Source organism: Neophocaena asiaeorientalis, unplaced genomic scaffold, assembly GCF_003031525.2.
Source record: "Neophocaena asiaeorientalis asiaeorientalis breed wild unplaced genomic scaffold, Neophocaena_asiaeorientalis_V1.1 scaffold186, whole genome shotgun sequence".
Taxonomy (NCBI): Eukaryota; Metazoa; Chordata; class Mammalia; order Artiodactyla; family Phocoenidae; genus Neophocaena; species Neophocaena asiaeorientalis.
The window spans coordinates 89364-104008 of NW_020172504.1; the positions used below are offsets into that span (position 1 = coordinate 89364).

The 14645-nt window shown below is 34.9% G+C and overlaps 1 protein-coding gene across 6 annotated transcripts in view; it reads left to right on the plus strand.

The window, feature by feature from the left end:
• The window catches only part of BRWD3 (bromodomain and WD repeat domain containing 3), a 117231-nt gene that overhangs the window by 67490 nt on the left and 35096 nt on the right, over window positions 1-14645 (plus strand). For 2 of the 6 annotated variants that reach the window (XM_024738224.1, XM_024738225.1), the window contains 6 exons: window positions 2638-2821; window positions 5429-5522; window positions 7520-7669; window positions 10366-10442; window positions 11032-11200; window positions 12063-12176. In XM_024738224.1, the coding sequence (XP_024593992.1) occupies window positions 2638-2821; window positions 5429-5522; window positions 7520-7669; window positions 10366-10442; window positions 11032-11200; window positions 12063-12176 (788 nt within the window). Of the gene's footprint in view, window positions 1-2637; window positions 2822-3684; window positions 3820-5428; window positions 5523-7519; window positions 7670-10365; window positions 10443-10754; window positions 10856-11031; window positions 11201-12062; window positions 12177-12549; window positions 12681-14645 lie in introns of those variants that run through there. The other 4 variants (XM_024738227.1, XM_024738226.1, XM_024738228.1 and 1 more) reach the window with 4 other exon arrangements.

Below are 14645 nucleotides of genomic sequence, written 5' to 3' on the forward strand. Positions count from 1 at the left end.
GTTCAGACCAATTTCCAATCTTTCAGTAGAAGGAGACCAAGCCATGGGGCAACCCAGTTAAAACCTAGTCTCCCATGAAACATTGAAGATGGAGGGGTTTCAAGAGGACATTGTGGCATAGGGCCGGTGACTCGGATAGATTCCAGGCCCTTGGCGGACTTCTTAAAGGTGAACTCTACGGCCTCACCCTCCTTCAGGCTCCGGAAGCCCTCCATGTGCAGCTTACTCTGGTGCACAAAGACATCCACCGGGGGGTCGAGTGTGACCCCGGCACGGGCAGTCATAGACAGGAAGCCGAATCCCATGCGCACGTTGAACCACTTACAGATGCCGGCTCCGTGCAGCAGCTGCGGCTCCTCGGCCGCCCGGGCTGCGTCCTCCTGTGCCTCCTCCGGCCGCCACCTGCAAACTGCTGGTTTGACACAGAGCCCATGGTAGTCGGCTGAGCCCGCGGCCCCGGGCCCCAGGTCGGCCGGCTGCTGGCCCCAGAGAAGTTCGGAGGCAAAGGGGTGGCTCGGAGAAGAGGCTGCTACATCTTCCCCAGCACAATAGCGGTGGGAGGGCCCCTATTTTGCTTTTATAAATTTATTTCATTTATTTATTTTTGGCTGTGCTGGGTCTTCATTGCCACGTGCAGGTTTTCTCTAGTTGCAGTGAGCTGGGGCTACTCTTGGTTGCAGTGCGCGGGCTTCTCATTACGGTGGCTTCTTGTGTTCCGGAGCACGGGGCCTAGGCGTGCGGGCCTCAGTAGTTGTGGCATGTGGCCTCAGCAGCTGTGGTTCACAGGCTCTAGAGCGCAGGCTCAGCAGTTGTGGGCTTAGTTGCTCCGCGGCATGTGGGATCCTCCTGGACCAGGGCTCGAACACGCATCCCCTGCATTGGCAGGCGGATTCCTAACCACTGCGCCACCAGGGAAGCCCACAGATGGTGTATTTTAATATACTGTTTTCTGTTAACTCAGTTAAGTATTTGCAGTCTTTACTTTTGTTCTAATAAGCAAGGTGCTACAATAAGTCCAGCCCCTTCTAGGGGAACCAACCTAAAAGTTTTCAAAATTAAAGCCACTTTAAATTTAAAAATTAATACCAAAATAGTTTGCCCTCCTTTGTTGAAAAGGAAGCAACATATCATCTGTCTCTCGAGTTTACAAAAATACACTGGAAGACAAGAAGCCCTCTTCTTAGGGAATACAGATACAACTTCTTTTTATTTTTTTCTTTTTTGTGGTACGTGGGCTTCTCACTATTGTGGCCTCTCCCGTTGCGGAGCACAGGCTCCGGACACGCAGGCTCAGTGGCCATGGCTCACGGGCCCAGCTGCTCTGCGGCATGTGGGATCTTCCCGGACCGGGGCACGAACCCTCGTCCCCTGCATCGGCAGATGGACTCTCAACCACTGCACCACTAGGGAAGCCCCAGATACAGCTTCTTAATTGACTTTGACAAGTTTGATTCTAATTACCAGTATTATTCCAATCTATTGTATGTCTTCCTTCACTTTACATGAAGTGTGTCTATGCATCTGAGTTTTATATAATCTTAGCCTATGTCAGTTTTACTTTTATCAAGAACTATTAGTTCTGTTTAAAATGCAGTCCTCATATGGGATTTTGGCAAATGTGTTTCTTTTTATATTTACATAATTGAGGTCATTTATTTGGGTATTGTGACATTTTGGAGTCCACAGAAATGAATAAGGTTGATTTAAATTTGAGGTGATTCACAGGGTCTTTTACTCATTTCCTGATTTCTTTAGTATCCCATAAAATTAAAATAAAAACATTCTTTGTTCATGTCATTTGGAGCACCTAGCTCAGATAAGCTTTCCTTAACCTGGAACAAGATAAGAAGTGGGCTGATAATCTTATATATCCAGGCCTTTTGTTCCTAAGACATAAAAATTGCTTAGAACCCTGATTTAGAGGTCAGTAATTTCAATGTTAGGTTTCTGTGGTTAGATTTGAAATGCTGTTAGTCAAAGGGACCCCAATGACTTCTCTTTGCAATGTTCATTTGTTTTTTTTTCCTGGTGCTTATTTTAACAGTTTAATGTTTCAGTTTCCACTTTTGTTTTATTTGCAATTACAACAAAAATAAACAAGGACCTTACTGGAGGATTAAAAACAAAAGTAAAATTTCTATTGCTTATTTCCCCTTTCTTTCACTCCTTATTAATTTTGAAAATGAAATTTTGATGGTTTAAAATTTTTTAAATATTTTTTTCATACTATTTTTGAAAGCTTTATTGGAGTTCTATTCAAAAACGTTTTAATGGGCTAAATAAAGGTAGAATTTAGATTAAAAAGCTGCTTTCTGAACTAGTACTAATAACATTTATGAATCTACCAAATATGTTAAATACACCTTTTGTATTTACTGAGCATTTAGTAGATGACAGATGTGAAAGTCCTCTGAAAAAACTTAAAAGAGCTATAGAGACAGTAAACATTTATTGAGTGCCTGCTTTATCTATAAGACTGTAAAAACCATAAAGGGGGTACAGAAAATGTATAAAAAAGGGATAGCAATATTGTCCAGCAGTACTGTCTTTGAATCTCCTATTTTATTTAGAGCTCTAATCTGGAAGAGTTTGGTGCCTTTGCTGAGAGAGTGGTGCCTTCCTTTGTTTTTGTTTTAGCTCTGAGAAATCCAAATATGGACATATCTTCTTCCCCAAACATTGGACTCCGACGTAGTGGTCAAATTGAAGGTGTCCGACAAATGCATAACAATGCTCCTAGAAGCCAGATGGCCACTGAAAGAGATCTCATGGCATGGAGCAGAAGAGTGGTGGTCAATGAACTAAATAATGGAGTTAGTAGGTGAGTCAATATGGTAACATTCTTTTTGAGTAAGTAAATTAAAATGTACTCTTTTTGACCTACCTCCTAGAGAAATGGAAATAAAAACAAAAATAAACAAATGGGACCTAATGAAACTTAAAAGCTTTTGCACAGCAAAGGAAACCATAAACAAGTTGAAAAGACAACCCTCAGAATGGGAGAAAATATTTGCAAATGATGCAACTGACAAAGGATTAATCTCCAAAATTCACAAGCAGCTCATGCAGCTGAATAGCAAAAAAACAAACAACCCAATCCAAAAATGGTCAGAAGACCTAAATAGACATTTGCCCAAAGAAGATATACAGATTGCCAAGAAACACATGAAAGAATGCTCAACATCACTAATCATTAGAGAAATGCAAATCAAAACTTCAGTGAGGTAGAGAAATGCAAATCAAAACTTCAGTGAGGTATCATCTCCCACCAGTTAGAATGGCCATCGTCAAAAAATCTACAAACAATAAATGCTGGAGAGAGTGTGGAGAAAAGGGAACCCTCTTGTACTGTTGGTGGGAATGTAAATTGATACAGCCACTATGGAGAACAGTATAGAGTTTCCTTAAAAAACTAAAAATAAAGCTACCATACGACCCAGCAATCCCACTACTGGGCATATACCCTGAGAAAACCATAATTCAAAAAGAGAATGTTAGGCTAATAACTAAGGTATTTTTCTTTAATTTAGCTGATCCATACATTAGTTTTTCCACATTATTTCATTAGTTCGTTCCATAACAACTACTTAAAGATTATCTTAAATTTGCTTAGCTTTGTGGTAAATGTTTTGGGGAATACTGAAAAATGAAAAAACATAATCTCTGTCTTCTTTGAATTTATAGTCTAGGTTAGAAGATATGAAAAAATACTATTAAGTAAGAACATGAGGCCATATGTGATTAAATATGTCAGTGATACATGGACCCAATATTCAACAGTTGTTCTGAGGAAACTCAGAATTGGAGCAGTTTGGGAGTGCAGTATAGGTATGTAGTAGACCCAGTGCTTAGCATATATTTAGAAATATCATTTAAGTAGACTTCTTTGGATGAAAGGATTTCATTAGGATGAATTTCAAACTTAGAATCCCTATCCTTATTTGTAAACCTTAACATTTACTGTAATATTGACTCCAGATGATGCACAGCAACTAGAAATAGATTTGGAAAACAGAAAGGACATTGACAGAGAACATAGAAAATCCATTCAAATCATGAGATCTTCCTAGCAAAACCTTTTTACCAGCTGAGCCAACAAGTAGCAAAATTAATTTGGTTTCACCTTTTCTTTCTTTAGCAGTAATAAGAAAAGGGAGACATAGCTAATATATGAACTGAATGCTACCCCCTGGCAGTAGAACAATATGAAATAATTCTCTGTTCAAAACGTTAGAAGTAGAATTGAAAACAGGGACTCAGATACTTGTATGCCAATGTTTATTGTAGCATTATTTCATAATAGCTGAATTGTAGAAACAATCCAAGTGTCTGTCAACAGATGAATGGATAAAGTGTGATATATACATACACTGGAATATAATTCAGCCATAAAAACTTCTGATACTTGCTATAACATGGATAAACATGGAAAACATAACGCTTAGTGAAATCAGCCAGACACAAAAGAGCAAATAGTGTATAATTCCACTTACATGAAATATCTAGAGTAGGCAAATTCATAGAGACATAAAGTAGATTAGAGGTTAGCAGGGGCTGGTGAAAGGAGAAATAAAGAGTTATTGCTTAATGGTTACAAAGTTTATGTTTGGAGTGATGAAAAAGTTTTAGAAATAGTGATGATGGTTACACAACATTGTAAATGTCATTAATACCACTGAGGTACATACCTAAAATGATTTAAATGTCCAATTTTATATTTAAAAGTGTTTTTGTTATCTATTTATTTTGAATTTTTGAATTTTATTTTATTTATTTTTTTATACAGGAAGTGCTTATTAGTCATCAGTTTTATACACATCACTGTATACATGTCAATCCCAATCTCCCAATTCATCACACCCCCACCCCCACCACCCCCGCCATCTTTCTGACTTACTTCACTCTGTATGACAGTCTCTAGATCCATCCACGTCTCAACAAATGACCCAATTTCATTCCTTTTTATAGCTGAATAATATTCCATTGTATATATGTACCACATCTTCTTTATCCATTCGTCTGTCGATGGGCATTTAGGTTGCTTCCATGACCTGGATATTGTAAATAGTGCTGCAATGAACATTGGAGTGCATGTGTCTTTTTGAATTATGGTTTTCTCTGGGTATATGCCCAGTAGTGGGATTGCTGGATCATATGGTAATTCTATTTTTATTTTATTAAGGAACCTCCATAGTGTTCTCCATAGTGACTGTATCAATTTACATTCCCACCAACAGTGCAAGAGGGTTCCCTTTTCTCCACACCCTCTCCAGCATTTGTTGTTTGTAGATTTTCTGACGATGCCCATTCTAACTGGTGTGAGGTGATACCTCATTGTAGTTTTGATTTGCATTTCTCTAATAATAAATAAACCATTGGTTTGCTCTTTGATGATTTTCTGTTACTTTGACCTTTGTTTTGTTATTAGGGTTCAGGAAGAATGTCGAACTGCTAAAGGTGACATAGAAATCAGTCTTTATACAGTCGAAAAGAAGAAAAAGCCATCTTATGCTACCCAAAGGGTAAGTTTAGCTTTACAGTACTTTGCAATACACTATTTGTAAATATTTGCAGATACCAGGTTTTTGAAAGGTGGAAGTTATGTATTAAGGGATTATTTCGATAGGTGTCTGTATATAGGGAAACTATTTTTTAAAATCCCCAAATGGAGCTATATGGTTATTATTAATAAGGATAAAATTACACAAAGTTAGAACTATCCCCCCAAATCTAGGATATGTGGTCATTGTAGGTATAAGACATTTGTATTAAAATACCATTTTCATATGGTTAAAGTAGAACTTTAAAATTAATGCTGTATCACTAATCACAATGTAAAACAAATGTTCAGATACCCTAGGCCAGAGGTTGGCAAACTGCCCATGGACTAAATCTGGTCTACTGCCTATTCCTATTAATAAAGTTTTATTGGAGCACAGCCATACCTATTCATTTATATATTGTCTATGATTGCTTTCATGCTATATGGAGTTGAGTAGTTGCCACAGAGATCATATGACCTGCAAAGCCAAAATATTTGTACTCTGCCCCTTTACAGAAAACGTTTGCTGACCCCTGCCCAAGGCTTACTCCTGGCCTACCTAATTAGACAGGAGCAAAATCTGTTCTATATACATTAGGAAGATTCATATTCCCAGTAGAAATTGCTAATCAGGAAATAAGATCCCTGTACTCCATTAGGTGCATGTTAAGCCCCTTACTAGTACTCTGAGGTTGAACAAACTAGTGACATAAGAATATAGTTTTGTTCCCGGAACTAACAACTATAACTCCTGAAGAGTATGGTAAATTGGAAAGTCTAGGTTGATTTTAATCTTATTAAGGAAATATAAGCAATGGGTACTGAATTTTAAGTGTCTTTTCAGTATTGATAAATACAATTTCAGGTAATTATTATATGACTATCTCTAAATATTCTTAGATCATTTTGATACCCACTTTCTTAATTTCTATTCAGATTTTATTAGCTTATATGATGTTCTCTGATAAGATTATTTTCTTAGAGATTTTGAATGACTCACATCCATGATTTATATTTTTTTTTCCTGCTAAGCTGATTTGTCAAACATCAGACTTGTCTGAGACTAATAAACAGGGTAGTTGGATCTGTAAACATTTTTATTTATATTGAAAATGAGAAACATTTACATGTAAGATAAGAAACTGGCCCTTGATACTGATTTAGAAGACCTTTAAGCTTGTTTACTCCTGATGACATATTAGGGTTATAGTTTTGACATATGGTGTATCAGTAATAATATTTTATACTTGTAAAGGGTAGAATAAAACAGTTTTTACTTTACATTTTTGTTATTAAAAATAAATTTTTATTTTGACTCATTTACTAAATGTAGTTTTTTATAGAACTAAAGAAATACATGTTATATTAAGAATTATATATACACATACATATGATATAGATATCTTGCTTCATCCTGTAATAAATTGTAGATAATATGGTATATATAAATTCTGAGTGGGCAGATTCTTGCAGCTTAGAATTTCAGCACTGTCTTTAATTTGATCACAAAGTTTTCAAAATACGGAAAGTAATCAGTATTAATGGAAGTGGGTTAAATATATAAAAATGAAGTATATTTTGGGGCTTCCCTGGTGGCGCAGTGGTTGAGAGTCCATCTGCCGATGCAGGGGACACAGGTTCGTGCCCCGGTCTGGGAAGACCCCACATGCCGCGGAGCGGCTGGGCCCGTGAGCCATGGCCGCTGAGCCTGCGCGTCCGGAGCCTGTGCTCCACAACGGGAGAGGCCACAACAGTGAGAGGCCCGTGTACCAGAAAAAAAAAAAAAGAAGTATATTTTTTTATGTAAAAACATAGTATAAAAATATATCTTGGGTTTTCTTTTAGGGAATTTATTCCTATCTCTTACCTCCACCCTCACTCCAAATCAAGCCCAATTGATTCTCTTTATATGTGTTCTTTTGTGTATATTCACTGAGGCTTTCATTTTTTAAAATTTATTTTCCTTCTGTTTTATAGAATGATTATCCGCCTAGCTGTGGGCGGTCTTTACGAAGGACACAACGCAAACGTCAGCATACTTACCAAACACGATCCAACATAGAGCATAATTCACAAGCATCATGTCAAAATTCAGGTGTACAGGAAGACTCAGATAGCTCCTCAGAGGTTAGATATCTGCTATTATTTACTCAATGTAATTTTTTGTTTCCCAGTTAGTGTCATCACTTCGGGTTTACTTTTTTTAAAATTTTTCAACTAGGTTTAATAACATGAGACTATCAAGGAGGTCAATATCTGAAACCTTGTAAAATCACAAAGAAGTTAAGGCATATCTGATACCTAGATTCCTTTTCAAAGTTCTTTTTTTCTATGAAAGGCTGAAAATTGACATATCACGAAAGAAATAACAATCTGATAAACTTTGGGTTTACTTTTAAGGGTCAATTTAATAGAAAATTATTTTAATGATGTTCTTATGAGTATTATTTATTAATAAGGCATTTAATAGGCAAACTCGAGCATTATATTGAACTCCTTTAGATATCTTCTCTTATTTGTACCCAAGATATTATCTTGGTTGAGGGTATCAAACATGCCAGGAAAAGTTTGGCTTTGGGACAGTAAGAAAAGAGAGTGAGAGCAAATCTGCCTAGAAATGGAAAGAAGTGGAATATTAACTGTGATAACTAGTTATACAGTTCCAGAACTTGTTGACTGTGTAATCATAATATACATGTTTTCTGTTATTGTTGACTTTACCAGTCATGGAGATTACTGAGTGATGATTTTTTTCAGACCTACCTTTTTCATGGTAATGAAATAAAGACTATAGCAGTTCTTTTCCTCATGTTCCTCTCTTCTCCAGTCCTTTCCTTTTGTTCTCTTAATAACTATAGTATTTAAGTGAATAATGAGGGTTTAATTATGCATTGATAATGTATGGTACCCTCATTCTTCTCCCAACATTCACAATTCTTTAACTCTTATCAATGATATCCCTCCTTCTCTCCCCCCACCCATGAAAATCTTGATCTGAAAAGAATGATCACATATTCAAGACTATCATACAGAGTGAAGTAAGTCAGAAAGAGAAAAACAAATATTGTATATTAACACATATATGTGGAATCTGAAAAAATTGGTATAGACAATCTTATTTACAAAGCAGAAATAGAGACAGACGTAGTGAACAAATGTATGGATAACAAGGGGGAAGGGGGGGTGGGATGAATTGGGAGATTGGGATTGACATATAAACACTATTGATATGTATGGAATAGATGGCTAATGAGGACCTACTGTATAGCATGGGGAACTCTACTCAGTGCTCTGTGGTGACCTGGATGGGAAGGAAATCCAGAGGGGAGGGGATGTGTGTGTGTGTATGGCTGGTTCACTTTGCTGTACAGTAGAGGCTAGCACAACATTGTAAAGCAACTATACTCCAATAAAAATTTTTTAAAAAAACAACTATTGCCTCTGAGCCATGGACTTAAAAGAATTAAAACAAAAATACATTGAATGTAGATGGATTATAGAGTCCTGTTGCATGAGTGTCACTAAGACAGATAGGCAAGGAGAAATTCAGGGCAACGTAGCAATTTAAGATGGTTAAGAAAATTAAAAATACATGAAAAAGAAGAAGAGAGAAGAAAAACGAAGATTACTTGGTACAGATTTTGTTGTTCAAAGGATGTGGTACTTTGACAAGAGTACCAAGACCAAAAGTAGATTGGTGGCTGCCAGGGGCTTGAGGTAGTGGGGAATGAGGGGTCCTTGCTAATGGGTTTAGGGATTCTTCTGGGGTGATGAAAGTGTTCTAATATTAGTGGTGATGGTTGAACAGCTCTGAATATACTAAAAACCATTGAACTGTATACTCTGAAGTGGTGAAGTTTATGGTATGTGAGTTCTATCTCAATAGGCTGTTATTAAAAAAGAAAAGAATTGTTATCTTTTTAATGTAATAATTGTGTTGTGGTTATGTTTTTAAAAAAAATCCTTATCTTAATAAATATTTATAGTGGAAATGCTTTTTTTTTCACAATAATCCCTGAGGTATGAGGCAGTTGGTAAGGGTATATATACAAGATAGGCAGTGAGTTATTGTCTAAACTGGAGATTGTGTACACAAGGATGTTATCTATTTCCTCTACTTTGATACGTTTGAGATCTTACATAATAAAAAGATGATTAACTTTTTATGGAGAGTAATTATATTAACTTGGTAGAGGCATATAGGTATTTTTATCTTTTTTTGTGTAGGTATTTTTTAAAACAATGGCTTTCTATAAGGGAAAAGAATCTGAAAAAGAATATATATATTCATATAAATTCATATATATTTTTTCATGTATATATATACATATAAAACTGAATCAAGAGGGAGGGGTTATATGTATACATATAGTTGATTCACTTTGTTGTACAGCAGAAACTAACACAACATTGTAAAGCAACTGTACCCCAATGAAAAACAAACAAAAACCAAATCACTGTGCTGTATATATGAAACTAACACAGCATTGTAAATCAACTATACTTCAGTTAAAAAAAAAAACAGTGGTTTTAACAAAATTTAAGAGGGTTATATTTGCATTTCTTAAGGAGTCTATTGTGTCTTTGAAATAAGAAAAGGTGTGTCATATCAGTAAGATAGTAGATGCTAGAAATTTTTAAATACTTGGTAGGCTTAGTTATGAGTTACAAGTATATATAGAAAATGATTACATACATTTTAACTAGAACTTTTCTTTGGAGGGGGGACTACAAAAAGTGTTATAAAACAGGTAATATATGCTAATTAATAATATGCTAGTTAATAATAACAATATATCTCAATTGCTGGCTCTTTGTTGCAGGAAGATGAAACAGTTGGCACAAGTGATGCTTCTATAGAGGATCCTGTTATTGAATGGCAAAGTGAAAGTTCCTCCAGGTAGTTTTAATGGTTTTGATTTGGTCAAAATCATTTAACACTTTTAATGTGAAATTATGTTCTTGTAGGAATTTGGTAAAGCAGAGTTAAAATAGTATTTTATAGTAGAAAGAGTACTGGGTTGGAAGCCCAGAGACCTGTTGTTTTATCCTAGCTCTACCAATATCTTTTTGCGCATGTCATCATGGACTTTAGTTCCCTAAAATAGTTCCATCTGTAAAATAAGATTCTTTGTAAATCCAAGATTCTACACCTTGGCAGGCTATGTGTATTTATTTCAGGTTTAAAACAACTATATTTAACCATTTTCAGGGATAAGGAACATCTTTATTTAAAGAAGCTTTTGTGATTTGGACAGGAATTTTGAATTTTAAATCCTGTTATGGGAAACTAAGCATTATACTTTATCCAAGAAGCATTTCACTAAAATCACTTAGGTAATGATCAAAATTCTATATTTGATATTTTTTTATCTTTGGTTAGAACAAAATCAAACCATGTCATTTATAATGCTGTTTGATTACAAAATGATCATCTTTCAATCATGAGGCAAAACTATTCCTTTTCTGAACTTATGTATTATTTACAGTGATTCATCAAGTGAATATTCTGATTGGACAGCAGATGCTGGAATAAATTTGCAACCTCCAAAAAGGCAAACGAGACAGGCAACACGGAAAATATGCAGCAGCTCTGAGGAGGAGAATTTGAAGTCACTTGAAGAACGGCAAAAGAAACCTAAACAGACTAGAAAGAAGGTTTGTAAGTTTACAGGTTGTTTTTCTTTTTTGGGGGAGGTTTTGGTTTTTTCCTTTGATACTTGAATATTTAACAGTAACACTTCACTTTTATCTAAAAATAATATTCCATCTGAGAAACTAAGTAAAATTGTATAAAAGATGTAAAGATTTTTTGAAATTTTTCTGTTGTCAAAAGTAGAGGCTAGAATATTTTCATTATTATGTTAACATTAAATAAAAACATTTTGACAGTTGTTTGTTAAAATGTAATAGAGTTTTTAAATAAGCCACTGTAGTATAAAAGGATTATTCTTGTCATGTCACCAGTCATAGATCTCTATATATTTTTGACTTGTAAAATGGAAGGATATGATAAATCATGTAGGGCTTCTTCTATTTCTTTATGTTTTTATTTCATCCCAATGATGGGGTTTTATTTCCCACTATAATTTCATTTGAATGATGTAAAAACTTAATCCACAGAGTTCCTTGAATATTAATTTAAAAATGGATTCTGTATTCATTCTGTAACCTCTTGCTTTAGTAGACAGAATTATCTTCTTGATGGTCATCATTTAATTGGCAAAAAGTTGTGTTACTTGTATTTGAATTCCTTTGATATACTAGGGACATGAAGAGTAAAATTTGTGGGTTTTAGATAGTATATAGTGTCATATTATCTGTAAGCCAAAATTGAACATGTTACTCACTTGTTTTATTGGTACAAAAGTTATGCATAATTAATTGGTAAAAGAAAATGTTTAAAGTTTGTATATTTTGTGTTTTATTATAACCTGATGTTTTTAACATTTTCTACCTGCTATTTTTTCTACAATTGTTCATATATTTACAGTTTATATGTTTGTGAACTATATTTTAGAAAGGAGGACTGGTTTCTATGGCAGGTGAGCCCAATGAAGAATGGTTTGCCCCTCAGTGGATCTTGGATACCATACCACGACGTTCCCCGTTTGTCCCACAGATGGGAGACGAGGTAATTGTTTTCTGTTAAATAACGTTTTTCTCTTGGAACCTCAAGAGTACTCACTTTAATATCAGTCTTAGGCCATTCATATTCTCAATTCTATTATAGTTATATGTTCACCATCTTAACTGTGCTGCTCAATTATATATTTATTGTGGACAGTGACTGAATCTTACTAATTTTTGTGTCCTTTGTAGGGCTTGACACAGAGTCTTTAGTATAGTAGATGCTCAATGAACATTGAGATAAATTGATTGGCTTGTGAAGCCATGAAAATAATTGTCTTTATTTTTATCTTAATTGCCACATAGTAGAATTGAGTGGTATTTTGAATCCTAATCAAGTCCTAATACTGTTTTTTGTTTGTTTGTTTTTTTAAAAGAAGCCCATGCTCAACCTGATAGAAAATATTCTAGAGGATGATCACCCCTTTCAATGCTTACGGGAAAGTCATTTCACAAACAAGGCCTTCCTACTGAACCTATGATTGAATAACAGCCATATTTATGATTGGTCAGTCAAAAATTGATTTAAATTCTATACAGTGAAAAATTTTTATTTGATTTTCTTATGAAAATTATGGTAGCATTGTTATATTTTGAGCCCTAGTTGGCTTGTATAGTCTCTGACATATTGACTAATCATTCATTTTTGAATGATTAAATGCTTACCCACAGTTTTCAACTTAAGACCCATAGTAGGAATGTAATATTATCATCGTAATAAAGAAGGAGCAGAACCTTGGAAATGGTTCTAAAAGTCTTGGAACCAATAAAAATTTTACCAAACTTTTCTATAATTGTCTTCTATAGATATTTTGTACCAGAGATAGCTACCAAGTAGCCTTACAATTAAGCAATTACTTATTATTATAATATCTTTTGATATTATTATAAATGTTTCCTTTCCTAAGTGTGTCTTCTTGTAAGTGTCGGACTTTTGAGCAATGCTCGTTTGTTTTGTTATTTTAGTAAAACGTGCTCTGGATGAATGCTGTATGAAAAAACTTAGAAGAGCTTTCTTAGGGGTATATCCAAAAATCACTATTTCTTGTATTTATTGCCTTTTTTATGGAGGCTTAAGAGAAATAATTTTGAATTAATCTTAGAACAGGGGGACTTCCTGGTGGGCCAGTGGTTAAGAATCTGCCTTCCAATGCAGGGAGCGCAGGTTCAATCCCTGGTCAGGGAACTAAGATCCTGCATGCTAAGGGGCAACTAAGCCTGCTTGCCACAACTACGGAGCCCACATGCCACAACTATAGAGCCCGTGTGCCACAACTACAGAGCTCATGCGCTCTGGAGCCTGTGCACCACAACTAGAGAGCCCATGCGCTGCAACTAGAGAGAAGCCCACATGCCACAGCAAAAGATCCCATGTGCTGCAACTAAGACCCAATGCAGCCAAAAATAAATAAATAAATAAGCAAATAAATATTTTTAAAAAATCTTAGAACAGAATGAGGATCTGTATACTCTATGATCTGAGACTCCTCTCTATTTTATAGGACCATATTTACCTTTCCCTTTATTTTGTTAAACTTAGTGCATGATTATATGCTTCAAGACTAATGTGTATTAGGTAATGACAGTTGTTCAGGTAATGGAAAAGTTGTATAAGTGAATCAGACAGTGAAATACGTGAATTAAAGAATGTTGTTAAAGAACCCATAAAGGCAGAAACATACTTTTATATAATCAATCTGTTAATGACAGCATTACTTTTTACTTTTAAGTGTTAAGCCTTCATTATTTTGCCTGGAATACCCCTACCCACAGGTCATTGCCTCTCAAAATGCTCATTTTTCAAGGTTTAACTTAAATGCCAACTTCTTTTGCATGTTATCCCTACTTACCATTTGCTTGCCACTCCTTCTTCATGTGCTTTCCTATCTCAATTATTTCTCTCTTATGATACATTCTACATTCTGCCTTGTATCATACTCATATATCTACATATCTGTCCATATCCTTGAGGGAAAGGATTTTATTTTGATGTCTTACCATAGCACCCAGTGCCTTGTACATATATATTTGATCAATATTTGTTGAGTACAGGAATAAATATATAATAAAGGATATCTGAATAACATGCTTATCATGTTATTGGTAAGCATGGTAATGACATTTTTTTTTACCACTACAGTTGTGTTTATATACTAATATTTAAACGTTTAAAAAATTTTTACTTGTATTTTTAACTGTTAGAAATTCTGACTTAGTGTTGATTGGTAGAATATGTCAGTGTATTTTTAAAATCTCCATAGTATGGTATTTTTTACATTACTTTCTTCTATTTATCTCTAACACCCCTTTAAAAGTATTATAGGAAACATAAGCTTTTTTTTTTCTTTTTTTAAAAATTTTTATTGGAGTATAGTTGATTTACAATGTTGTGTTAGTTTCAGGTGTACAGCAAAGTGAGTCAGTTATACATATACATATATCCACTCTTATTTTCTTTTTTTTTCTTTTTTTT